Source organism: Mobula hypostoma, chromosome 20 (assembly GCF_963921235.1).
Source record: "Mobula hypostoma chromosome 20, sMobHyp1.1, whole genome shotgun sequence".
NCBI lineage: Eukaryota > Metazoa > Chordata > Chondrichthyes > Myliobatiformes > Myliobatidae > Mobula > Mobula hypostoma.
In genome coordinates this window covers 32,963,089-32,990,781 of record NC_086116.1, presented here as the reverse complement: position 1 = coordinate 32,990,781, position 27,693 = coordinate 32,963,089, and the positions used below count along the sequence as shown (strand labels likewise).

The 27,693-nt window shown below is 38.4% G+C and overlaps 1 protein-coding gene across 4 annotated transcripts in view; it reads left to right on the top strand.

Annotated features, from left to right (window-relative positions):
- The window catches only part of tubgcp6 (tubulin gamma complex component 6), a 58,366-nt gene that overhangs the window by 20,827 nt on the left and 9,846 nt on the right, over positions 1 to 27,693 (top strand). For 2 of the 4 annotated variants that reach the window (XM_063072613.1, XM_063072614.1), the window contains exons 7-21: positions 1,477 to 1,552; positions 4,405 to 4,514; positions 4,620 to 4,711; positions 6,614 to 6,753; positions 7,239 to 7,388; positions 10,559 to 10,640; positions 18,075 to 18,163; positions 19,441 to 19,556; positions 20,131 to 20,269; positions 20,369 to 20,491; positions 20,743 to 22,228; positions 22,700 to 22,785; positions 24,045 to 24,285; positions 25,898 to 26,066; positions 26,961 to 27,102. In XM_063072613.1, coding sequence (XP_062928683.1) covers positions 1,477 to 1,552; positions 4,405 to 4,514; positions 4,620 to 4,711; positions 6,614 to 6,753; positions 7,239 to 7,388; positions 10,559 to 10,640; positions 18,075 to 18,163; positions 19,441 to 19,556; positions 20,131 to 20,269; positions 20,369 to 20,491; positions 20,743 to 22,228; positions 22,700 to 22,785; positions 24,045 to 24,285; positions 25,898 to 26,066; positions 26,961 to 27,102 — 3,241 coding nt within the window. The remainder of the gene's footprint in view (positions 1 to 1,476; positions 1,553 to 4,404; positions 4,515 to 4,619; positions 4,712 to 6,613; positions 6,754 to 7,238; positions 7,389 to 10,558; positions 10,641 to 18,074; positions 18,164 to 19,440; positions 19,557 to 20,130; positions 20,270 to 20,368; positions 20,492 to 20,742; positions 22,229 to 22,699; positions 22,786 to 24,044; positions 24,286 to 25,897; positions 26,067 to 26,960; positions 27,103 to 27,693) is intronic. The other 2 variants (XM_063072615.1, XM_063072616.1) reach the window with 2 other exon arrangements.

The window sequence follows — 27,693 nt, the reverse complement described above, 5'->3', positions numbered from 1 at the left end:
TCAGGGTCATGTGAAGTCATGGGAGCAGGTGGTGGTGGTCATATGAGCAATTGAATCATATCATATTCTGGTTATGCGACCACTGATGCCAGACAGACAATCTCTGAAGAGTATCAATAATGGCTGGGATCACCTATCTTGTAAAGACACTGCCCAGAAGAAGGCAATGGCAAGCCACTTCTGTAGAAAAATTTGCCTTGGACAATCATGGTCATGGAAAGACCATAATCGCCCACGTCATACAACATGGCACATAACAAACAAACTGGTGAGAACACAATTGGGAATTGTGCACACCTCTGGTCCCCTTCCCTGAGAAAGGATTTAATTTATTTTTATTTATTGAGATACAGCATGGATTATGCTCTTCTGGTCCTCCAAGCTGTGCTGCCCACCTAGTTAACCCTAGCCTAATCACAGGACAATTTACAATGACCAATTAGCCTACTAACCGGTATGTCTTTGGACTGTGGGAGCACTTGGAGGAAACCCAAGTGCACACAGGAAGAACATACAGACTTTATTACAGTGAACGGCGAAATTGAACTCCGTGCTGCAATGCCCCAAGCTGTAATAGGATTGTGCTAACCTTCATTCTACCATGGCACCCCTATTTGCTATTAGCATTGGAGATAGACCAAAAGAGATTTGCATTCCAGTGATGAAATGGGTGCTGTATCATAAACAGCTTAGGTAATTAGATCAATAGACTTAAAAGTTCAGAAGAATAAGGGGTGATTTTGTTGAAACACATAAGATCCTGAAGTTGAGTTGAGATGTTGAGCTGGTGAGAGAAACCCAACCAAGAGTGTATTTTCACAAGGTTATAGGGCATTATTTAAAACTGTAGGAACTTATAGGTGGTGTGGAATCTTTGGAGTTCTCTGCCTGGGAAAATTTTGGGAGGATAGATCATTTGGGGCATTTAAAGAGGAATTAGATAGCTTTTGAAAGATCCAGGATTTGAGGTTATTGGGAACAGACACAGAAGAGGAGATGAGGCTTGAAACCAATCAACTATGGGACAGACTTGAGGATCAGTTAATCTTCTTTTCTTATGTTGTAAATTAACCAATATGCTACAAATATAGATCCGCCCCCCATCCTTTGAATTGAAGGTAGTAGAGAGGAATTAAGATGGATGCTGATCAGTAATCTAATTGGAAAGTGGAGCAGACTTGAGAATAGAGACCTTGTATTTTCATTATTATTTTTATCAGTAATGCTCAAGGTATCATACCCTAACATTGGGGGCAAAAGTATCTGAAATGAGATCAACGTAATAAAATAATAAAAGCATATTAAATGTTTCTATATAACTTCTGGGCATTGTGCAGAATATTTCAAATATTGTCAACTTTAAAGCAATTCATAAGGTAATTTTTCAGTTGATTTTCACATTCAGCAGCATTTACAAAATATCTACAGGAGTAATAGTTACAGGGATAATAGGACTAATAAGTCTATCCTTTGCAGATATTTATCTGAATTGTGCGGGATTGGATCAGGTGTGCTGGGATTAAACCGAGGAAGTTCATCATCTTTTCCTACAGTGAGTATTAGGATTGTCTTTCAACTCCTGCTTGTTGATCTTCTGAGTATGTTTCCTCCGTGTTTGAAGTCATTTCCCTCCAGTATTTTATCTATATTGGACTGAGTTTGCAGATGTATGACAAATACAGCTAACTGCACATACCCTTTGTGTAAGGAGATGAAGGATAGAGCTGATGAGGGGATCTCGCTTTCATTATGAGTAGATCTACTCGTCATTATGGAGAGGGATTTAATTTTTTTTATTAGACTGCAGGATGTGGATTCTCTTGCTAAGGCTAAGATGTATCCTGTGAATTCCCTCCTTGAACTGTTGCTTTCCTTCTGGAGAATATATCCCACGATATATGAACGAATGGCAGTATATTTCAGGGTTTGGTTTGGCTTGCATGCGATTCAGAGGGAAGCCTGCAGGTAATAGAGTGAATTTGTTGCCTTTGTCTTTAGTGGAGGTCTTGGGTTTGGGAAGTGTTGTTAAACTTGTGAGCAGCCGTCTATTCTGTCGATCCCACACACTGCAGCCATGGTGTGCAACTGGTAGGGAGTTTGCTTAGCATAGTAAAGAAGGTGTCAGTTAAGCAGGCTATTTTGTCCTCTATGGTGGCATGCTACTTGAGTATTCTCCAACTGTTTCTAGATAGCTTCCAGAGGCTTACTTCTTTGTATTTGGTAAGATATAACACAAATTAGACTTAAATGTTGGTATGGCAGATGTTAAAGAAGATGTAAACTGTGGGAAAATACTGTGAAGTTCATATTGAAAGAAAAATCATGAGTAGAATTCAGTCTAGAGTACCGGGTTAATACATTTAGGCAGGAGAAACAGAGCAGTAGAATAACAATAAATAATTGGACATTGCAATGTGGAGGAACAGAGAAGTTATTCATCTCAACACTTCCTCAAACATAATGGGGCAGGTAATAAAGGTTAGACTGCATGTAGGATACTTAATAGTTGAGGAATAGAGTACAAGAGCAGGGAGATTGTGAAAGAACTCCATAATGGTCCGGACCTAGTCACGTTTTAATGGGAGAGAAGGTACAGAAAGGATTTATGTATAAACTTCTTGTCAGGACTAGAAGATATGAGGAATGGAAGAAAGATTGCATAGACTGGTGTTACATTGCAGCAGAGCTCTGAAGATTTAATTGAAATATGTAGGATAATCAAGGGGGAATGAAGGAGTAAGGAACTTTGGAGAAATTAAAAATAACAAAAGACATTGATTAAAAATAATTAGCAAAATATTAATTGGGGAATTAGGTGAAATTTAATTGCTAATTGGTAGACTGTTGTGTAAAGAAGTGGAAAATGGCATTGTGTTGAATAATTCCTCTTCAGTTGAAATGGAAAGTGAAAGAGGTTTTCATGGGTCTTTAAGGGAAAGGTTACGAGGATGTCGGTCTATGCTAAAGACTGCAAATGTCGTGGGTTTCTGGGAAGAGTGAATTTGCAAATATTTAGAATTTAGGATTATTTAGAATTTGCAATATTGTTCACAGTACATGGGATGAAATATTCCATCAAACTTATAAAAGAGCATAATTTGGCTCACGCCACACCCTCTGTCCTAATGATTAAAGTCCTGGATATTCAGTTTCAAGGAAAAAATGTGCATGGCAATGGAAAAAGCTGATGAAGCAAGACTCTTGAATCTCTGTTGACAGACCAGAAAAAATTAACTATGAGAAACTGGCAAAAGGGTTGTCATTTACAAGTTGAGTTTTGGGATCAGGCCACAATTGCCTGCATGTGAGTTTTTAAAAATGGAGATGTTGAGATGCAGCGTGGAGTAGGCCCTTCTATCCCTTTGAGCCCCGCCACATAGCAGCTCCCAATTTAACCCTAACTTAATCATGGGGCATTTCCATTGACCAATTACCCTACCAACTGATGCATCTTTGGACTGTGGGAGGAAACTGGAGTAGCCGGAGAAAACCTACGCCGTCCCGAGGAGAACATACAAATTCCTTACAGACAGTGGCAGGAACATTGTAATATCTGAAATTTGGAAACTCAGGTTTTTCTTATAATAAGTGTGTGTACTGAGAAAGCTAGAGATGCAGTTGTGCTTGTTGTTTAGTACAGATGGTGGTACTTGAGCCATGCATTCCATCAGGGGTTCTCAAACTGCGGTCCACAGACCTCTTGCTTAATGGTATTAGTCCATGATATTAAACCTCTTTTTCTACCTGTATTCCGATAAAGCATTCATCTCTTCATCAGTGCAACCATAAATTTACTAACACACACAAAACACTGAGGAACACAGCAGGTCAGGCAGCATCTATGGAAAAGAGTATATAGTCAACGTTTTGAGCTGAGACGCTTCTTCAGGACTGAGTAGGAAGGGGGAAGATGCCAGAATGAAAAGGCAGGGGGAGGGGCAAGAGGCTAGCTGGAAGGTGATGGTTGAAGTCAGGTGGGTGGGAAAGGTCAAGGGCTGGAGAAGAAAAAATCTGATTGGAGATGGGAGTGGACAATGGAACAGTGGGGAATAGAAGAAGGGTGGGTGAGTGGGATTTGTTTACTGGAAGGAGAAATTGATATTCATGCCATCAGGTTGCAGGCTACCCAGACGGAATATAAGGCGTTCTCTTCCACCCTGAGAGTGGCGTCATCTTGGCAAAAGAGGAAGCCACGAATTGACACATTGGGACAGGAATGGTAATCGGAATTAAAATGTACTACACGATCATTCCTACTGTAATATTTTATTGATATGTCATATTAGGCAAACTGCTGAACGTGAAATAAATGGATATCGGATGAATATTCAACAGTAGTTCAAATTTGTTACTAAAATGGTTTCTTTAAAGTTTTAATTTCTGCACTTGTTATTTTTTTATCAGGGAGTAAAACTGTTATCCTATTTGTACAAGGAAGCTCTAAATAACTGCAGCAATGAGCACTATCCAGTATTGCTCTCTCTGTTGAAAAGCAGTTGTGAACCATATACACGGTAAATAATAATTTAACTGTAATTTCTTTCTTTTATCTGATTCAAGGTAATCTGTACTGCAGTTTTGTGCTTTTGTCCAGTAATAAATTTGTGTTTTGTTTTTAGGTTTGTCTATGATTGGGTTTACAGTGGTATTTGTAGAGATGCTTATGGAGAGTTCATGATACAGGTGAATGAAGACTACCTCAACTTCAGAGGTATGGCAATTGAAATTAAAATGCAAATTACATCGCAAAAGTAAATTATAAATTGTTTGCAGTGAAGTTTTTATTACTTCACTAAATATGAACACAAGAGATACTGAAGATGCTAAAATATACATGTGGCTGCAAAACTAATCCAAAATCAAAATAATTGCTGCTAGCCTGTGACGGCCACAGGATTGTTATACTTGCATGATGCAGCCCTCAGCTCCAATGAAACGATTGTTCCAAGGAGTCGAATTCTTTATTTCAATCCTTTATTAGCAAGTATTCAATCTTGAAGCGATATCAAGTGGTCAGCAAAGATATGACCTCCGCTGGTCCGAAGCCACAAACTGCAATGGAATAAGCAAGAATACATAACTAATTCCCTTCACTTTTACCACGCTTCTATTCATGTGGCTAGCCACTATTATATATGCACAACACAGAATACAAAGCAAATATCGAGCAGGTACACGGCTCCTACAATACACAAAATGCTGGAGGAGCTCAGCAGGTTAGACGTCAATGGAGGGGAATAAACAGTTGGTTTGGGGTCAGGACCCTTTGCCAGTACCTTTTTTGCCCCTTTTACAATTTCTTTTTGGTGAGAATGCTACAGCACAAAGAAAGAAGATTTTGGTTAATTATGCCTCCCTGGTAAAGCAAGGCTCACCAAGGTTGCATGAATTTTAAAGAATTAACTCCACTGTTTCCCTGCAAATGTTCATGCTTCCAATTCCTTTGAAAATTACAATTGAATTGCTTTCTCTGCCCTTTCATACAGGTCAAAGCAGCTCACTATATAAATGATCTTCCCTAATTTTGATTTTCTATGCCTAGTAACTCTTATTTAGTTTTAGAGCAGAGACTATTCCCTGATTTGTAAGTCACCTCAACATAATATAGAATTAAAAGCGGTAACTTTCCACACTTGTAGTTCTTAACCATGAAAGAGAAGCATATTCTACCTGTGTTTCTATAAATGAAGGAAGATATATGGGCAACAATGGAATATAGTTACTAAGGTACCCTCTTTCTGGGAATTGCCTTTCAATCTTTCTTCTAAAATACAGTACTGTACAAAAGTCTAAGGTACTCTAGCTCTATCTGTATATCTATTATGGATAGAATACCTTGAACTTTTGTACAGTACTGCAGTAATTTTATGTATTGCACTGTACTGCTGCTGGCACAAAAAAACCAAAATGTCATGACGTATGTGAGTGATGATAAACCTGATTCTGATCTGGGTCACTATTGTGGACTGAGACTGGGAAGGGGGAGGGAGAGGGGAATCATGGTTGGGAAAAGGGGAAGGGAGAGGGGAGGGAACTAGAAGCACCAGAGAGACATTCTGTAATGATCGATAAACCAATTGTTTGGAATCAAATGACCTTGCCTGGTGTCTCAGGGCTGGGTGCGTCTGCACTTGCTCCAACTCCATCCCTGGAACTCCTCTGCCACTGTTCCATGCCCCTTCCGCGGTGCTTCTCCCTCATCATTTCCAACATCCTTTGCTTCCGCCTGATTTATGAACTCTCTCTCCACTCCACGTAGACAACTACAGTACTTTGCAAGGGTCTGAGGCCCTCTAGCTATACAGTATTGATGTGCCAAACACATTTGCACAGTACTGTACTTAACACAAATCATAGAATTTTTTGTCTAAATTTACTAGTTTCATTTTTGTTATCTTTTCATTATTTTAAAATGTATTGATTTTGGAAATAGAACATTTTTATTTCCTGTTATAGATGATTAGCGAAATATATTTAGTTTTGAAATAGCTGATGCGTAGATAGCACAGTGTTCTACTGCTTAAGTATTTGAAATTCATATTGCTGAAATTCTTCAGAACTGCTGGAGTTTTAGATGGAACGTATATTCATTCATTATTTTAACATTTTACAGATAAGCACTACTGGACGCACGGTTATGTTCTCGCTTCCAAAGAAGTAGAAGAGTGTGTCCCCCTTTTCCTTGCTCATGTGGCTTATGACATCTACCTATGTGGAAAGACAATTAATTTGCTGAAATTGTGCTGCCCAATGGTATGGGATTCTCTTTGAAACTGCATCTTAAAGAACAAACAAGTTGCTATTTGTATTAAATTGTGTGTTGGCAGTAAGGAAATACTGCTGTTTTAAACCTCTTTGCATTGGTTAGTGATGCTTATGTGTGCACCAAGGAAACAATTAAAAGGCATATTAGTATGTTTCAGCACAAACCTTTCGTAATTTTAAGCCATGTTCACAAGTTTTAAGCACATATAGCCAAGTTTTAAGCAATTACAGTATCTCAGTTTGTGCCTTGACAGATCATGTAGGTAAGTATGGACGAGAAATTAAATGTTAGACTTTATGGTATTTTGACTCACAAAACAGTGGAAGATGCTGTGTGTGAATCCATTATTAATATTTTATCATTTTTGGAGAAATAATGATTTATTTATGTGTAACAAGTACCTTTGTTGATCTCTTCAGGATTGATTGACTTTAAGAGAATTATCTGTATTTCTATGCCTGTCTTTTCAAAGCATTATATCTGCTGGTCTGACATTCCTGTCCCTCGCATTGCTGTCACTTTTTCCCTGGAGGAATTGGAGGAAATAGAAAGAGACTCTGCTGTTTATGTCAGTCGAATGGAGAAAATAGCTCGTTACAGTTCTATCAGCAGAGAGGCAAAGGTGAGTAGAAATTAATGTATCCAATAGATTGTAAGTTTTAGACTTCCAGAAAAGTAGAATTTATCAGTTCAATTTGAAAATGAATATTTGCCTTTCTGTGTAATGGTGCTAGGTTTCCATCTTGATTTGAAATTCTTATGGGGCACACAGTAGTTATGATTCTGGGCTAGAAACTCAGTTCTTTATTAGCAATAATTTCAATCTGACTGTGTAACTGTAGAATTTAAATTTCAAATTATTTGATCTGAATTTAAATAAAAAAGTAATTGTCACCAGAAAATTGCCAGATTGCTGTAAAATTGTCTGAACTGTCTTCCCTTCGGGAGATGTAATCTTTTGTCCTTACCCAGTGCTCACTTCTAGGTATGTTGTTAGTCCTAGAATAATGGTTGACTATAGACTACAGTTTTAAATATCACTTAGTTACAGGTTAACTAATATGTTCAAATAAAAACACAAGAAGGATAAAACTGAGGGTCTACCTGTCATCAAACTACAGTCTGGGGGGGGGGGGGGGTAACCTATGGTATGCAAGTCCAAAATGGCACATGCAAAATTTTGTTGGCACGCTGTATGTAGTGCCACCCCTCGATTCTTTAAACCTCACTCATAATAGAAAGATATATAATGATTATCTTTATTGCAAAATGAAGCAGTGAATTTTTTTATTCATAGCTTTTCCTTAAAAAAAATTATAATTATTGTTGTGAATTCAATGATTACCTCTGCTCAAAATTACCATGGCATGTGTGAGAAATTTTTTTTTAGAAGATTATTGCCAATTTGGGCACGCGCTCTCAAAAATGTTTGCATACCTGACCTAGACACTGAAACAAGAGTCCTGTCTTCATTTTGGATTCCTCCATCATTGTACTGCATGCCACTACTGGGCATTCATGAGTGCTAAAGATGATCAGTATTCAGCCACAATTTGTTACCACACAGCCTGGCATATTCATCATTCTACAATTACAGCCATTCCAGGGAATCGAGTCTGGTCCAATAGGTGGATGGCAGAACAGTAGGACGTGTGATGAACATCACTGGTGATGCAACACGGGGCTAATGAATGTTAAACTGCATTCACAAATAGAGCCATGTCATCTCACAACCAACAAATCAGATCAAAACTCTACACTTCTGCCACATTTAATTGTGCATCAGGATGGATAATTAAATAATTAATAGAAAGACGCAACTCTCTTCTCCAGTTCTTAAAGATGGCATGGCCCAGCATGTGAATGTTTCATAACAAGAGTGAATTACTTGCAACTATGTTCAAACAGAAGTGTGGGGTACATGGTCTATCTCTGTTTCCTCCTCCCACACATTCCCACTGAAACAAGTCTTCAGCAGACTGGATTTATTCCATGCAATGTCAAGAAACAGCTGACTGCACTGGTTTCAGGACCAGACAGCATCCTAGTCAACAGTCAGTGCCATGGTAGCTTAGGGGTTAGCGCAACGATATTACATCTCGATGTGTTGGAGTTCGAGGTTCAATCCTGGCATCCACTGTAAGAAGTTTTTGTACGTCCTCCCCATGGAATGTGTGGATTTTCCCTGGGTACTCTGGTTTCCTCCCACAGTCCAAAAAATGTACCCGGCAGATTAATTGGTCATTGTAAACTGTCCCATGATTGGATTGTGAATCGGGGTTGCTGGGTGGCATGGCTCGAGTGGCCTATTCCGTGCTGTATTTCTAAAATAAAATAAAACATCCCAACTATAATACTGAAGATATGCACCAGAACTAGCAGTGCCTTAAGCCAAGATGTTTTGTCAAATTACAACAGTGGCATCCACCTGTCCGTATGGATAACTCCATGAAAAGTTTCAGCAAGTTTATCCAGCTATTCATAGCCTTATAAATCTACTCTCAGTCCTCATTGAAGTGATGGAAGCTATCATTGTCAGTGCTATGAAGCAACACTTAATCACACAGGACTTGCTCACTAGTACTAAGTTTAGGTTTCTCTTATTACATTGTCTTTCCCTCATTGTCACTGGATCTAGCAGCAGGAATATTGATGAGGAGTGCATTGGAATACCCTCATCGGAAAGATTGCCGTGGTCGAAGAAGGTAACTCATCAGTTACAAGGCAGCTTGTGATTGACTCCAAATGCCAGTCTTGCCATCCATGTATACATCTCCAGAACAGAAGAAGTTTACATCTTGTGAAACTGATATTATTTGAATTTTTGGAGACTTTTTGGCACAGGAGCTCAAAAGATAAAATTACCATAGAAGCTCATGGTAACATTCATGATGTTAAAAATCAAATTTATTGATATAAAATGAAAAGATTTTGCCTTTATAGGAAACATTTTGAAGGGGGAGTAAGTTAATGATGGATGGTGTTGATGTAATAGAATGAATGGCATTGATTAATTGGTGTTTAGATTGTTGTTTATTTTTCTGGTCTTGGTACTCTGGTGTGCTGCAGTTGTATATTTCTGCCTATTTGGAAATGTATCCTATCGGGAGATACTGTGCTTACCATGCTTGTGACTTCATCTGTGTGAAAGCCTTTATTAATGATGTATTTGGATTATCACTTTGGAAGTTTATCATCCTGTTAAACAAGTGTATGTTTCATTCCCTCATATAAATTTTTTTTTTTCCTACACATGAATCATTCCTGTATAACATGCTGCGCTATTAGAGGCAGGAGCAGAATCAGGCCATTCAGCCCATCAAGTCTCCTCATCCATGATCATGGCTCATTTATTTTCTCCCTTAGCCCCATTCTCCTGCCTTTCCCTGTAACCTTTGATACTCCTACTAATCAAAAACCTATCAAACCCCACTTTGAATATACCAATGAGTCGGCCTTCTCAGCTGTCTATGGTGATGAATGCTACAGCTGGCTAAAGAAATTCCTCAAACACGAGGAAATCTGCAGATGCTGGAATTTCAAGCAACACACATAAAAGTTGCTGGTGAACGCAGCAGGCCAGGCAGCATCTCTAGGAAGAGGTACCGTCGATGTTTTGGGCTGAGACCCTTCGTCAAGAAATTCCTCCTCATCTTTGCTCTAAAGGGACATCCTTCTATTGGTTTTTAAAATTAAAAAACTGTATTTGTATATTCATTTTGTTAGTGATTCAAATCTTAATGAATACATGATTGCTCCATGTTGTTGATAAATCAATAATTTATCTTTCAGAATCTGAGAAAGGAGATTGCACAACAGGAATTGATTGTACAAGCTCAACAAACAGCTACGAGAGCCATGGCTACATTCAGAGGTACGCCTAAATCGCAAAGCTAATTGTATTTTTGAAGCAATATTTTGTAGAACATGATTGTAGTATACAAGAATCTAGTTGTAGTTTTAAATACGGAAATGTTTTTCATAATTGGTCCAGTGTCCTGGTTTGGATGAGTTGAATTCTGGAAGAATTTTCCATAATCTTCTGATCTACTATATTTCCCAGAGGACTGGAAAATGGCACATAATATTCTTGCTTAAGAAGTAAGGAAGTGTCCAGTAGTTACAGACTAATAAGTGTGAGGGAAACTGTTAGAACCTTGAAGTTTGAATTAACAAAAGATAAATTAAAAAGCAAATGGTGCTCGATTAACCTGATCAAATCCTTTGAGAGAGGAACAGAAGATTGCTGTAGGGAATGCAGTAGCTTTTGCCCAAGTTGATTTTCTAACAGTGTTTCATACAATTCCCATACCAACTATGTCAATGGCTTCAAAACTGAAGTTAATAGAATGAAAGGTAACATGAGTAAGAACCTAAAGACAGAAAGTAGATGATCATGCTAATTGTTTTTTTCCGATTTACTGTTGATGGATAGTATTGGTTCCCAGTCAAGAACTTTGTAGGTGTATAATAATAACTTGACAATGGATGTGCAGGGTAGAGTTTTGAAATTTGCTAATGACTCATAACGTGATGTCAGTAACAGAGAGTGTCAGAGGCCATGAACTGGGAGAATGTGCAGATAAGTGGCAGAGGAAATCTAATATTACAAACTGTGCATGGGTGTATTTTATCTGGGGGGGTATGGGGGGAACAAGGAAAGGAGATGGAATAATTGACATTGTTCTAAATGGTAGGGAGGAGCAAGGGACTAAGTTGTAAAGGTGATTGTTGATCTGGTTGATCCCTCCTGATTGGTTAGTCTTTATCCATTTTCTTCAGGGATAATGCCTGGGTATGTCTAGTACAGTGGTATTTATACGCCTGTAGTCTGTTCCTCCTGATTTGTTAGGAAACAAAACTACTGTGCTGTGCCAATGGCCTTTGGGACCGCCTGGTAAAGGAAGCTATAGAAATAAAACTAGAGGAAAAGAATTTTAACAAAGATGAAGGTCTCATTCTAAGTAAGAACTGGAATTCAATTGTAAACAGGTGAGAGAGCAGAAACCTGATTGGATATGGACTAATCAATCAGGAGGGATGGACTATGGGGTCAGCTGAGAAAATCATTGGGGTCTCTCTTCCCGCCATTAGAGACATTTACACCACACGCTGCATCTGTAAAGCAAACAGCATTATGAAGGACCCCACGCACCCCTCATATGAACTCTTCTCCCTCCTGCCATCTGGCAAAAGGCACCGAAGTATTTGGGCTGTCACGACCAGATTATGTAACAGTTTCTTCCCCCAAGTCATCAGACTCTTCAATACCCAGAGCCTGGACTGACACCAACCTACTGCCCTCTACTGTTCATATTGTCTTGTTTATTATTTATTGTAGTGCCTGCATTGTTTTGTGCACTTTATGCAGTCCTGGATAGGTCTGTAGTCTAGTGTAGTTTTGTGTTGTTTTTAGAGTAGTTTTTGTATTGTTCATGTAGCACCATGGTCCTGAAAAATGTTGTCTCGTTTTTACTGTGTACTGTACCAGCAGTTATGGTCGAAATGACAATAAAAAGTGACTTGACTTGACTCGAAATACCACCGGACTAGACATACCCAGGCATCATCCCTGAAGAAGATGGCAGAGTTTGTCATCAAAACGCCGGTTCTAATCAATACCTGTACCCAGCTGGAAGCCCAAGAAGAGTTTATTATAAATAAACATTTCCATTAGCTTATGCCTATAATTTAAAATTGAATTTATTTTTTTAGAAAAAAATAATGAAGTATTGTAATATCTGACAAATTCCTAATCATGAACAATTGTAGAAACCAAATGCTACAAATTGAAAGTTAATGATTCAAGGTAAACAGAGAACCCAGCTGTCTCTGGCACAGACTTGGACTTGTTCATCATCATGCTTTTATTGTGGTCTAATGCTTGGTTAGTGAATTATCTTCTTGATTGTCAGTAGAACCAGCAAAGATATGTTACATTTTTAAGGACCCTCACCATCTGGGACATGCCCTCTTCTCATTACTATCACCAAGGAGGAGGTACAGCAGCTTGAAGAAACACACTCGAAGTTCAAAGTACAGTTTATATATAAGTATATATGCAGTATACAACCCTGAGGTGCGTCTTCCATATAACCACCCATGAAACAAAGAAAACCAGGTATATTCAGTTCAGCTCAGTGTTCATTGAGCTGTGCTAATTCAGAATCACCCAAAATAACACAAAAAAAAGAAACGACCAGAAACACATTATAACGTGAACTACAGGGTCCAATCCACAAGCCACATCAGTTTAACCTTCCCCAGGACCCAGGTCTCCAGCACTGTCCTCTGAAAGCATCGAGGGAAAGGGAGACCATTCGAATGCAGGATCCTTCAGTTGGGAGCGGTGAATGAGACCGTCACACAAGACACCTTCCTCTGGCAGCAGGGATCGCGAGGCTGGTATATAGCACTTTCATCGGCGAGATTCAGGGAGAAATGCAGTCGATTGTGGGCTTGCGCCCTGTTTCCAGGCTTCTTGGCCTCAAGACTGCACACCTCATGGAACCCCCTTGGAGACAGCAAAGCACCAGATCACTCAATTGGCCTGAAAACTCACCACCAAAATGTAGATCATAGGCTCCAGCATTAGCAGATCCACGTTTGAAAGAAAAAGAAGATGTGAAAGAAGAAGTTTCATGAACTGTGTGGAGGGTGTCGGCCTTGGTCATGTTGTTCATTGGTGCCGTCTTCCAATTTTCAACGTTTTAGGAACAGCTTCTCCTTTGCTAACAGATTTCTGAATGGTCCGTGGACTCATAAACACTACCTCACCATTCCTCTTTTGCTTTATTTATCTTTTTTATTGTGGCTTTTAATAATTTGTTATGCCTGCATTGTACAGCTGCCACAAAACAACAAATTTCAGGACTAATATCTGTGGCAATAAACCTGATCTGATTCTGATTCATCTTCTTCATCTGGACAGAAATTGAGTAGATATTGCGTATCGTAGACTGTTTTCCTTTGATTGAATGGGCTGAAGGCCATTTGGCTCCTGCAGCAGGTGGCCAATTTCGCTATCAAGTCGAAGTGAAGTTAAAAATAATGTTCACATATTGGAATGTTGAGACCACAGAAGCTTACAGATATTCAGGTACTGTGATGAACAATTGGTGGGACAATCCCAGAACCAAATCCATTGTCCTGCTTTCTTCATATATACTGTACTGTGAAAAAGTCAGCCACATATATATTGCTAGGGTGCCTAAGACTTTTGCACAGTACTGTATTTGTCAATATGTACTGGAGACAGGGTTTGTAAATCTGATGGGAGCAAAGGATGTTGGGAATGGTGGAGCGCTGCGGGAGGGATGTGAGACAGGTGGCAGAGAAGGAGTGCCAGGGTGGGGTGTGGTGCGGGTGCAGACTCACCCAGCCTTGAGACACTAGTTAAGGTCATTTGATTCCAAACAATTGGTTTATGGATCATACAGAATGTCTCTCTGCTGCTTCCTGCTCCGTCCCCTCTACCTTCCCCTTTTCCCAACCATGATTCCCCTTTCCCTTCCCCCTTCCCACTGTCAGTCCACAATAGAGACCTATATCAGAATCAGGTTTATCATCACTTACATATGTTATGATTCTTTTTGTGGCAGCAATACATTAAATTACTACAGTACTGTGCAAAAATCTTAGGCACCCTAGTTAAACATAGCTATATATATGTACCTAAGACCTTTGCACAGTACTGTACCTGCATATTGCTTTGATTTGAACAATTATCTACTCCTTGAGATTTTCAAAAGCCACTACCAGCAAAACATTCCATGCTAGACATTAAAAAAAACCACATCCTGATTTTGTCTCCATTTTTGTCACAGCTGTTATATTATTAGCTCGTTATCCCTGACTTCTTAACCAGAAAAAAAACAATTATTTCATTATTCACTCTGTTAAAATCCTTAACCACAGAAAATACCTTTGGCTTCTCCTGCTGCAATAGAAAAAGTTCCACTTTCTTCAGCTTCTCCCTAAAATAATATTTCAACCTGTTGCTTGCAAAGTTTGACAAAATTCGATCAAATTTTATCAAATCAATGTTATATGTCAGCGATTTGAATGATGGAATTGATGGTTTTGTTGCAAAGTTTGCAGATGATATGAAGATCGGTGGAGGGGCAGGTAGTTTTGAGGAAGTGGAGAGGCTACAGAAGGACTTAGATTAGGAGAATGGGCTAAGAAATGGCAGATGGAATACAATGTTAGGAAGTGTATGGTCATGCACTTTGGTAGAAGAAATGAAAGCGTTGACGATTTTCTAAATGGAGAGAAAATACAAAAAAACTGAGATGCAGTGGGACTTGGGAGTCCTTGTGCAGGGTTCCCTAAAGGTTAATTTGCAGGTTGAGTCTGTGGTGAGAAAGGCAAATGTGATGTTAGCATTCATTTCAAGAGGACTAGAATTTAAAAGCAAGGATGTAATGTTGAGACTGGTGAGGGCTCACTTGGAGTATTGTGAACAGGTTTGGGCCCCTTAGAAAGGATGTGCTGAAACTGGAGAGGGTTCAAAGGAGGTTCACAAAAATGACTCCAGGATTGACTGGCTTGTCATATGAAGAGCATTTGATGGCTGTGGGCCTGTATTCACTAAAATTCAGAAGAATGAGCGGTGACCTCGTTGAAACCTATTAAATGGTGAAAGATATCGAAGAGTGGATGTGGAGAGGTCGCTAGATTTTTGATTGGTCAGGGCATGATGAAATGCCAGTGCAGACCTGATGGGCTTAATGGCAAGTTCTGCTCCTATATCTTATGGTCTAAATGCAGTCATTAAATTGTAAATTTAAGGTCACAGATCAGAATCAAAGATAAGATCCCCAAATTGATTGTTAAAACAGCAAATTATGTTACTTATACAAAATTGACAACTTTAATTGACATGTAATTTACAGAGGAGTATACAGTTATCAATTAAATGTATTATGCTGAAGAACTGAAATATTATTTCATTTTGCGGGAAAAGTCACTTTATTCCCAACACTATAATATCAATGATAGGCTAAGCTGTTTACTGAGCCAGTAATTGAAGATCACATTCTTTTGCTGTATACTGTAATATTAGGAACATAAAGATATTCATGTTCAGCATGGCTTTGTGAAGGGCAGATCGTGTTTAACAAGCCTGATATAGTTCTTTGAGGAGGTGACCGGGCATATAGATGAGGGCAATGCAGTGGATGTGATCTATACGGATTTTAGTAAGGCATTTGACAAGGTTCCACACGGTAGGCTTATTCAGAAAGTCAGAAGGCATGGGATCTAGGGAAGTTTGGCCAGGTGGATTCAGAATTGGCTTGCCTGCAGAAGGCAGAGGGTCGTGGTGGAGGGAGTACATTCGGATTGGAGGATTGTGACTAGTAGTGTCCCACAAGGATCTGTTCTGGGACCTCTACTTTTCATGATTTTTATTAACGACCTGGATGTGGGGATAGAAGGGTGGGTTGGCAAGTTTACAGACAACACAAAGGTTGGTGGTGTTGTAGATAGGGTAGAGGATTGTGGAAGATTGCGGAGAGACATTGATAGGTTGCAGAAGTGGGCTGAGAAGTGGCAGATGGAGTTCAACCCGGAGAAGTGTGAGGTGGTACACTTTGGAAGGACAAACTCCAAGGCAGAGTACAAAGTAAATGGCAGGATACTTGGTAGTGTAGAGGAGCAGAGGGATTTGGGGGTACATGTCCATATTTTCCTGAAAGTTGCCTCACAGGTAGATAGGGTAGTTAAGAAAGCTTATGGAGTGTTAGCTTTCATAAGTCGAGGGATAGTGTCCAAGAGTCGCGGGTAATGATGCAGCTCTATAAAACTCTGGTTAGGCCACACTTGGAGTACTATGTCCAGTTCTGGTCGCCTCACTATAGGAAGGATGTGGAAACATTGGAAAGGGTACAGAGGAGATTTACCAGGATGCTGCCTGGTTTAGAGAGTATGCATTATGATCAGAGATTAAGGGAGCTAGGGCTTTACTCTTTGGAGAGAAGGAGGATGAGAGAAGACATGATAGAGGTATACAAGATATTAAGAAGAATAGATAGAGTGGATAGCTAGCGCCTCTTCCCCAGGGCACCACTGCTCAATACAAGAGGACATGGCTTTAAGGTAAGGGGTGGGAAGTTCAAGGGGGATATTAGAGGAAGGTTTTTTACTCAGAGAGTGGTTGGTGCGAGAATGCACTGCCTGAGTCAGTGGTGGAGGCAGATACACTAGTGAAGTTTAAGAGACCACTAGACAGGTATATGGAGTAACTTAAGGTGGGGGCTTATATGGGAGGCAGGGTTTGAGGTTCGGCACAACATTGTGGGCCGAAAGGCCTGTATGTGCTGTACTATTCTATGTTCTATGTTCTATGTTCATGACCAAGGATCCCTGAAGGCAGTAGCACTGGTGGGTAAGGTTGTAAAGAGAATCTACAGGATACTTGCCTTTATTAATGAAGGCGTAGGATATAGGAGGAGAGGTCATATTCAAGTACTTAAAACATTGGTTACAGCTGGATTGTTGCACTCTGAATCACCAGAATGTTGCCTGTGATAGAGAGTTTCAGCTGTGAGGAGAGGCTGGATTCATTTTCTTTGGAGAAGGGAAGGCTACGGAATAACCTGGTGTGTTTGAAGTAAAGAGAAGTATGAGAGGAACAGTTAGAACAGATAATGAGAAAATTTAATCTTAGTGGAGGTGTTTATAATCACAACATAGGAGTGGATAGTTCAAGGGAATTTGAAAATTGGAGCACACTACCGGAGGGACTGGTATAGACAGGTACTCTCACAACATTTACAGTAAGAAATATTTAGATGAGTGCCTGAAATGCAGTGGCCTGGAAGGTCATGGGTGGGATCTGGTTAGATAGGTACCAAATGGTTGGCATAAAGTTTAGGCTGAAAGACCTTTTCCTGCGCTGTATAAGTACGACTGATTCACAACTATTAACTATGTTGATAGGTAATAACATGCAGAATGTTTGGGATACTCAGCAAGTCAAGCAGCATCTCCAGAGAGAGAAGCAAGGTTCATGTTTAAACTTTGATTAGAATATTTTTCTCTCCACAAATGCTGTCTGACACATTGAATGTTGCCAACATCTTCTATTTTTATTTCAGATTTTCTGCATCAGCTTTTTTTTCTCAAATGATACTAAACATAGATTATAGATTCCATTCTGAAATGTAGTTGATGTGTGGTTTTATTAAGTCCTTGATTGATCTGTTGAGCCACTAGTATTGTTATAACTTTGTGGATTTTTGATCAATGATCAAATCATTTAAATGGCACATTATCTTCTACCATTTTATACTTTAATTTGCAGATAATCAGTTAGCTGAAAGGAAGGCTTATGATGTAAAGAAACGGGAGCGATTTCTGGAGCTGAAGGAACAATTTGAAAAGGACATGGAGGTCGGTCTCTTAATATGGGTTCAAATGCCTTTTCTAAACAGGAATCCGAATCAGGTTTATTATCATTGGCATATGTCATGAAATGTTTTGCTTTACTACAATCGTACAGTGCAATGCATAAAAAACCTTAATTTACAATAAGAAATACATACAAATAAATATTGCAAACAGAGAGCAAATTAGTGAGATAGTGTTCATGGGTTCATAGACCATTCAGAAATCTGATAGTGGAGGGGAAGAAGCTGTTCCTAAAATGTTGAATTTGTGCCTTCAGACCTCTGTTCTTCCTGATGGTACTAATGAGAAGAGGGCATGTCCAGAGTGTTGGGGGACCTTGATGAAAACTGGATGGTTTTGTATGATTTCCTGTACTATCTATGATGCCAGTAATTTTTTTAATCTTGAAGAACACATCTTATTGAGATTTACCTTTTAAAGAGATTGATGTAATTAAGTACAATGAAGGGAAAATTGCAGCAATTAATATTGGTCCAATTACAGAAAGAAAACTTAAGCAAAAATCCATAAGACTATAAGATATAGGAGCAGAATTAGGCTATTTGGCCCATCAAGTCTGCTCTGCCATTTCATCATGGCTGATCCATTTTCCTCTCAGCCGCAATCTCTTGCCTTCTCCCTATATCCCTTCATGCCCTGACTAATTAAGAATCTATCAACCTTTGCCTTAAATATAATGAACGACTTGGCCTCCACAGCCAACTGTGGCAATGAAGTCCACAGATTCATCACTCTCTGGCTAAAGAAATTCCTCCTCATCTCCATTCTAAATGGATGTCCCTCTATTCTGAGGCAGTGTCCTCTGGCCTTAGACTCTATCACCATAGGAAACATCCTGTCCACACCCACATTTGATAGGTTTCAATGAGATTCCCCCTCATTCCTGTTGTCAATGGAGTACAGTTCCTCTATGTTATGGCAGGGTTTCATTCCCGCAACGCAAATAGCTCGCAATTGGAAATACGGACATCAGCTGAGTTTCCACTCGGCAGGTGATACCTGCAGCCTCACAACAGGCAGTGAATCTATGCTGCCTGTCTTGCGAATGCTCATTCATATATACATATGGTAGTTTGGCCATTTGTGAAGTTGTGGAGGACCTTTATCTTGTGTTGTTGAACAGCTATACTATTTGGTTGTGTGTTTAGTGTTTACTAAGTTTTATAGAATTAAGGAACACATTATTTTAACCCTTATAAGTCAAAGAATTTGCTCATGTACTGAATTTAATTAAATGGTTTAATTTTTATTTTGCATAGCGTCGAAATGCAATCAAACAACAAGAAACTGAAAAAGATTTAATGGAGGTTCAAGCACTGAAAGAGCTTGAAGAAAGACGCAGAGCATATGAGGAAGAATTGGAGAAAAGAGCAAGGTAACTAAATGTGTGTGGAATAATCCAAGATGGGGAAGGATTTTTCTTGTAGAAACGATTCTTTACTGGCAGTGTAGGACTAGTCTGAGTCCTTCAGAGAAATTTATTGTATACTGTGGAAAGCACTGCTAACTAATTTATATAGCAGAAAAGTGTACATAATTCTGGTGACTGTGGATTCTTTAAGGTCTTAGTGTTAAGAAACATAAAATCCAATATTTTCTTGAATTCTTTTGACATGGATTAGATTATATGGATTTTGGACCTAATAACAATTACTAATACTTACATAAATGCTAATATTTAGCTAATTAAGCAGCAATAAATTCCAGACTAAAACAGGGAGTCCTTGACTTTCTGGTAGATTCAATATGCCAAAATCAATCACTTCTGAAGCCCTGAGCCGGGTTACCCCTAGTATAGGATATGAAATCCATTGACTTAATTTGGAATGTTACTACTTTTGACAAGGGGTCAAAAGACAAGGCAAGTTACTTAATTATTTAGTTTTAGTTTTATTATTGTCATAGAGTACTAAATGAAAGTTTTAAATTTATATGACTCAATTTTTCAGACAGCAACTAATTGAGCATTATAGCAACTTATCAGAGGAGGCCGCAAGGCGAGAGCAGAAAGCCCTGTGGAAAATCCAAAGACACAAGTTAGAATCTGCACGCATTGACTTTCTCCTTAACGATCAAAAAAAACTTCAGGTAGTACTTCATTTGAATTTCAAATAGATGACTGGTGAAATGTTTCTTTTTAACTTCTGTTGCTTGCTTGACCTTAGATGAACTTTTTTAATGTCTCAGGCATTGCTAGAGAAGTTGCCACTGGGAGAGCAAAGAGAAAAATCGGATGTTATTCCTGGATTGGATCTGCAGCTTCATGAGCCATTGAATAAAGGTTTTGATTCTCAAGAGTTGAGCATTGAGGTGCAGTACTACAGCTGCATTTCATCTCCAAATATTTCTTTCTCTTCTCTTCCACTGCAAAAACATTTTGATATTTGTTGAAAGCTGACAATTTATGGGATTAAAAGTGTCTTGTAGTTTTAGCAGAGAGATAGGTCTATAATGTGAAGAGTGGCATTCACGACTTTTTATCCTTGATCTTTTCTAAAGTTAGTGATTAAAGGAAATATTAAATCTATTTAAATATCATTGTATAATTTTCTATGTTTCAGATAACATCAAATGAAAGCAGAATATTTGATCTGAAAGAGCACTTACTTGCACCAGTGAATGAAGAGGCTACAATTGATGTGGCACCAGTTGAGTTGCTTCCATTTCATGATGGAATTGAACCATCTACTCAAAATGATATGGTAGAACCTGTACTTGAAACTTCTCTTGATGATGAATCACAGGATCTACCTCAGACCTGTAATCCAAACCAGAAGGAAGTATGTTTGCTTGATATGAGTTTTGAGGATTTTCTCCCGAAGGAGCAGTTAGAACCTGTTGCTGCCTTTGACACACTTAAACAGACTACAGTACTTGATGATGCCCTAAAGGAAATAGGTTCAGAACTGTCAAATGAAAAAAGAGGCAGAGATTTTGACAAAGATGAATATGATTTCGGTATTCCTTCAGCAGCATCTGTAGGGGCTCAATATAAAAGATCAGTAGGCAAATACACTTCACAAGTGGGTTCTCAGTGGAATAGTCGCTCTGGTACACACATCAAAGATGTCACATCAGATAGTAAGACATTAGGGCCACATGCAAATATTTATGGTCATGTATCTGATTCAAATCTAAATATTGGTGAATATACATCCAATGTTGAACTTGCTAGGCCACGATGGAATATCCATGGTCATGCTTCAGAATCTAACATAAAAGTTGGTGAGTATGTGTCTAACATTGAACCATCTAGGCCACGATGGAACATTCATGGACATGCTTCACAATCTAACATAAAAGTTGGTGATTATGTGTCTAACATTGAACCATCTAGACCACGATGGAACATTCATGGACATGCATCACAAGCAAACATGCAGATTGGTGAATATGTCTCAGATGTAGGACAATCTTGGCCAAAAGCAAACGTTCATGGACATGCATCACAAGCAAACATACAGATTGGTGAATATGTTTCAGATGTAGAACAATCTTGGCCAAAAGCAAACATTCATGGACATGCATCACAAGCCAATATACAAATTGGTGATTATGTTTCCAGTATGGAACCATGTAGATCTAGATGGAACATCCATGGACGTGTGCAACAACTTGGTAAAAATGTATCCCGTGCAGAACCATCTGAACCACAATGGAAGAAATCCAGTAAATCGTCACACACTTTACCTAAAATTACTGAGTCCCCTGTATGTGATTGGACAGCTTTTGGGCATCCTTCACAATCAAATTTCAGATTAGGTGAGTGGTCACCTGACATAGAAGCAAACTTAATCCCAAAGCAGAAATCAGTTGCTGGTCACGCATCCGATTCCACCATTCAAGATATATTGTACAACAAACGATCACTGTCAGAAATGGTGGTGCCAGATAAAGCTGATGAGAAACTGAATGTTGAAGTTGTATGTCCTACTATTTCCAAAGAAGAAATAAACAACACTGAAGAATCCAAACTGATTACAGATCTTCCACATCCTGAACCTGAGCTAAAAGGGAATGAAAACAAAAAACAGGATGAATTACAAGGTAAGAAATAGAATGCTTCTTCTGGATTGTGCTTTTGTTTTTTTTATGAACTATAGTTTCTTAACAAATGAACAAAATGTATTAACATAATATACAAACCATTTTTGATTAAGGTGGAACGCACACAAAATGCTGGAGGAACTCAGCAGGCCAGGCAGCATCTATGGAAAAGAGTATAGTCAATGTTTTGGGCCAAGACCTTTTGTCCTGCCGAAGGGCCTCGGCCCGAAATGACGAATGTACTCTTTTCCATAGATGCTGTCTGGCCTGCTGAGTTCCTCCAGCATTTTGTGTGTGTTGCACGGATTTCAAGCATCTGCAGATTTTCTCTTGTTTGTGATTTGATTAAGGTGGATTGCAGTGGATTCAACTTGTTTATTTTAAAACTTGCAGATATTTAGATTTTTAAATTTTCTTCTGATAAATTAATGAGATCATATTGCATAGTTACCAGTTAATTATCTTCAACAGGTACCTGTGAAAACGAAATTACCAGCAAATGTACAGAAGAAGCAACGTCCACACCCCCTCTTCAAACTACATGCTTTCAAGATGAGGTATTTAATTTTAGATTCAGATTTCATTCATTGTGTTGTAAACTATGCAGCCTGGCATTCTTAACCCAAACGTACTTTTTTGAAGTCCCTATATGATGTAATGATGATCCTAATAAACCAGCTGAAGTGGGGACTGAACATGATGGGATTGGACAGCAGACCTAGAAGTAAGGAATTTTCACAGGTTCTGCTATGGGAATGAATTCAAGGCATAAACAAAATATTTAAGATTTCGATTGTCCGTAAGACGTGGTCTTAAATTTGTGGGATTTGCATTGATAGGGCAGGAAGAAATAGGATCTACAGGGCTTGATCACATTGGTGAGGTCTGATGGATCGTTGGCCAAGGTGATAGCTCTGTCAGATCTGGTGATTTCCAATTCCGAGTTTTAGGAGTCCAGGAATGATTTGAAACTTCTTGCTTTGCGATCGTTTATTGAAAGTTTAACACAAAGAAATAGGCACAGAGCAAGTGGCAACAGTTTTATTGATAGGAGATGAGCATGAACTAAAGAAATAAAGAGCTAAGAACTAAGATGGTGATTTTGCAAAGACCGATTATGTAACTGGTACATTGTTTTGACACATATTGTGAAAAAAATACAAGTTGTATGTTACTGAAACTACAAATTGAGTCTTGCTAAAGACTCATTAATTCAACAAATACTTTATTAAAAACATAAAGAACAGCTTCTGCTACCTGGCACAGAAACAGAGCCCTGCAAGACAGATATTTCATTCATACATCATTATTAGGACAACACCATGAATTTCCTCACTAACTTTATTGTAAGACAATCCATTATCCCCAGTACAGCAGTGGATGACAAAGGCTTACCTTCTTAAACCAAAAAGGTACTGCATCCACAATTTGTTCTTTAGATGATATTAATACTATTGGTATTATGGTGTGATTATAATTTGTGTGCTCAAATCATTACACATTTGTAAAAAATCAAAATGTAAGGATTGCTGACAAACTAGAACACGCACATAAAAATAGTGAGGTAGTGTTCGTGGGTTCAGTGTCCATTCAATATTCAGGAATCAGATGGCAGAGGGAAAGAAGCTGTTCCTGAATCACTGAGTGTGTGTCTTCAGGCTCCTGTACCTACTTCCTGATGGTAGCAAAGAGAACAAGGCATGTCCTGGGTGATGAGGGTCCTTATTATTAAATATTATTACAAAAATATTCATGTTTTTGGGTATCTTATAAAATAGTGACTCTGGTAAATAATGTGTGTTTATCTATCCCATAGAAGGTCAATCCTCTTGAGTTACAAAAGGATTGTTTTCAAGAAAGAAATGCACATGGTGGTCAATCAGATTCTACTCCCAAAGACCTAGTGTATACATCAGCTGACCTTTTGAATGAGGCTGTGGGGCCTATGCAGGAAGAAGGTGTTGAAGTATCTACGTGGGAAAAGGAACAGGCCTACCTCAAAAGTCTGGCAGATCAATACTGTGTAGAACACTACCAGGATAACTATGAATTGATGTGTAAGCATATGGCATCTATGGAATTTTTTGGGATGGTAACAATTTAATACTTGCCATTGGAAGCATCATCTTTTATCTGGTTACATTATTTTACAGAATTGTAATTTAACCAATAAGCAATGTTGAAAGTTGTGCTATTATGTATGCATTCACGTGATCAAGTGATGTGAATGTTAAATTGTAGTGGATCAACAAAATACCATCATTTTTATTTCATTTTGATTTAACATTGAACATTGTTAATAATGTTACTACATTCTTCAAATCTTTTATTTACGTGAAATTATTTCTCTCATGTTAAGCTGATGTGCTAATTATTAATTACATACACAAATAGTGTCTGATCAAGACTTTAAGTGATATCTACAGAGTTGAATGCACTTGAGAACTTGATGCCGCTGGAGAAATCCAGCAGGAAATCAGAAGATAGGTTAGTAACTCAGTTACCAGTGACAATGCTTAAAGAGATTCTTCTGTAAGAAAAAAAAATTAATGCATAGATAGACAAGATTGAAAAATAGCAGATGGAATTTAATGCAGACAGGTGTAAAGTGTTGCACTTCCATAGGACCAACCAGGTTAAGTGTTACACAGGGAAAGGTAGGGCATTGAGGAGTGTGATAGAACAAAGGGATCTGGGAATTCAGGTCCATAATTCATTGAAAATGGTGGCATTGAAAGGGCCGTAAAGAAAGCTTTTGGCAGATTGGCCTTTATAAATCAAAGTATTGACTACAGGAGATAGGATGTTATGTTGAAGTTGTATAAGACATTGGTGAGGTCTAATTTGGTGTACTCTGTGCAGTTTTGGTCACTGACCTACAGGAAATATGTAAATAAGGTTTAAAGAGTACAGAGAAAACTTACAAGAATGAGGCCAGGACTGGAGGAACTGCATTATATGGAAAGATTGAATAGGTTAGGACTTTATTCCTTGCAACGTAGAAGGTTGAGGGGAGATTTGATAGAGGTATACAAAATTATGAGGGGTATAGATAGGGCAAATGTAAGCAGGCTTTTTTCCACTGAGGTTGGGTGGGACTACAACCAAAGGTCATGGGTTAAGGGTGAAAGGTGAAAAGTTTAAGGGAAACATGAGGGGAAACTTCTTCACTCAGAGGGTTGCGAAAGTATGGAGTGGGCTGCCAGTACAAGTGGTGTTTGTTTTCAATATCTAAGAGAATTATGGACAGGTATATGGATAGTAGGGATTTGGAGGGCTATGGTCCCAATGCAGGTCGATGGGACCAGGCAGCTTAAATGGCTCAGCATGAATTAGACAGGCTGGAGGGTCTGTTTCTGTGTAGTACTTTTCTATGACTCTATGATGTAGGCATGTCTTGTGTTATTAACTTGTATTATGTTTCTAAACCTATTCCTTTTTTCTGAAGTTTTTATGGTGTCTCAGGTTTTGGAAATAATTTATTTCCATCTCATTTTGCCTTTGAGAACAGCTTCAAATTGGTAGTAGGAACTCAATAAATTTATATTTAAAGCTTTTACATCACCCTAGTAAGACATGAGACACATTAAAATCCTTGCATCATTAATTGGTGAATTAGTCCTTTGTTTTGGATACTGTTAACATTCAGCATTTTATTTATTGTTCCAGCTGAGCCACCCATCTCACATCTACTTCAGAATATAGTAACTGAGCCCTGTTTAGTGCCCTTGGATCCTTCTGTTCGAAGAGCAACAGATGCCACAGCAGTGCAAGCAAGCAGTCTCGTCTCGCTTCCCGTACTGATGAAGCATTCCATAACAGCACCTCTTATAGCTCAGTAAGAATTCTTTCATATTGCTGTCTTAATTGCTGTTTTGTGCAGATAAAGACTTAGCTCAAGAAGGTATTTTTCTTGTTGGTCTAAACTCTTCAATTTCAATCTGGCCAATTTCTTTACACAGATTAGAGGAGAAACAGAACAATTAAATTTCAGATAAAAAGATAATTCTATAATGCACTTGAATTTACCCTTGAAGAACAGTTCATTACATCACAGGTAAACCCCTCCCCACTGTTGAGCACATCTACACAGTGTGCTGTTGCCAGAAGGCAGTGTCCATTGTCAAGGGTCCCCACTACCCACATCATGCAAGGGAACACGCCTGCTGACATTGAGAAGGAGGTACAAGAGTCTCGGGACCCACACCACCAGGTTCTGGAACAGTTTTTACCCCTCAACCATCAGGCTCCTGAACCAGAATTACCCAGCTTTCCACTTCCATCACTGAAAGGTTCCCACAATCTATGGATTCTCCTTCAAGGACTCTTCATCTCATGTTCTCGATATTTATCGCTTAATTATTTTTTTTTGTATTTGCACAGTTTGGTTTTTTTTTCACACTGATTGTTTGTCCGTCCTGTTGGGTATGGTGATTCTATTATGTTTCTTGGATTTACTGAGTATGCCCATAAGAAAATGAATTTCGGAGTTGTATGAGTACTTTGACAATAAATTTACTTTGAATTTGTTTGGCAAAATATGAAATTTTTAAAGCAAAGCAGTCATAGTCATAGGATAAGATTATGTTGCATTCTGGTTTTAAGAAAAAAATTCTATATCAAATGATAACTGAATATTAAAGGGTTAATATGTTGAGAAATGCATATTTAGTTTACTTTTAAATATGGGATATTACATTCAAATAACCTCTCTCTCTCACTCTCCTTTCAGTGCTTCCCTGGTAAATAAAGCCATAATTGATTATTTATTTGTGGAGCTGAACATTGAACAGAACTTTGAGGCGTTAAGACATTTCCTTTTGATGGAAGATGGAGAGTTTGCACAATCACTTAGTGATTTGCTCTTTGAAAAGGTAAATTTGATTTGCCAGGCTAGATAGGAAAAAGATGAAAATCTTTACACTTCCATCAGAAATGCACTGTTGCACCTGCAAAAAAGCTTAATTTAAACACATCAATTTTAAGATGTTATTGCAAATGTTGATCTTTCTTTATTTGAAGCTCAATTATTCTTGAAATAATTACGGAATTGTCAGGGAATTAAAGCTCTACCAGATTTCAACTGGCAAATATTTTAATTTAGCATGATATAATGAAGAGTTCAAATGTGAAATTTGAGCTACAAATGAAAAATCTGGTAAATATTTTATTTTAGCATGATGCAATGAAGAGTTCAAATGTGAACTTTGAGCTACAAAATCCTTTTGGTTTATGATCAGATTTCTACAGTATTGTTTTATGAGAAAGTCTAATTTTTTTTGTTTTTCCAAGTTTTCTGCTTGTTTAAAAAAAGAATATGAAAGTAGAACCATTGCTTTCTGTATGCAAATTAGCTTGCACAAGTTTAATGATAATTCTTAATTGCAATATAAAGTTCATCTGGCAGTCATTTCCGATATAAATATGAAATTACAGGCATCAGTTTAAGGAAGTTTAAAAATTTC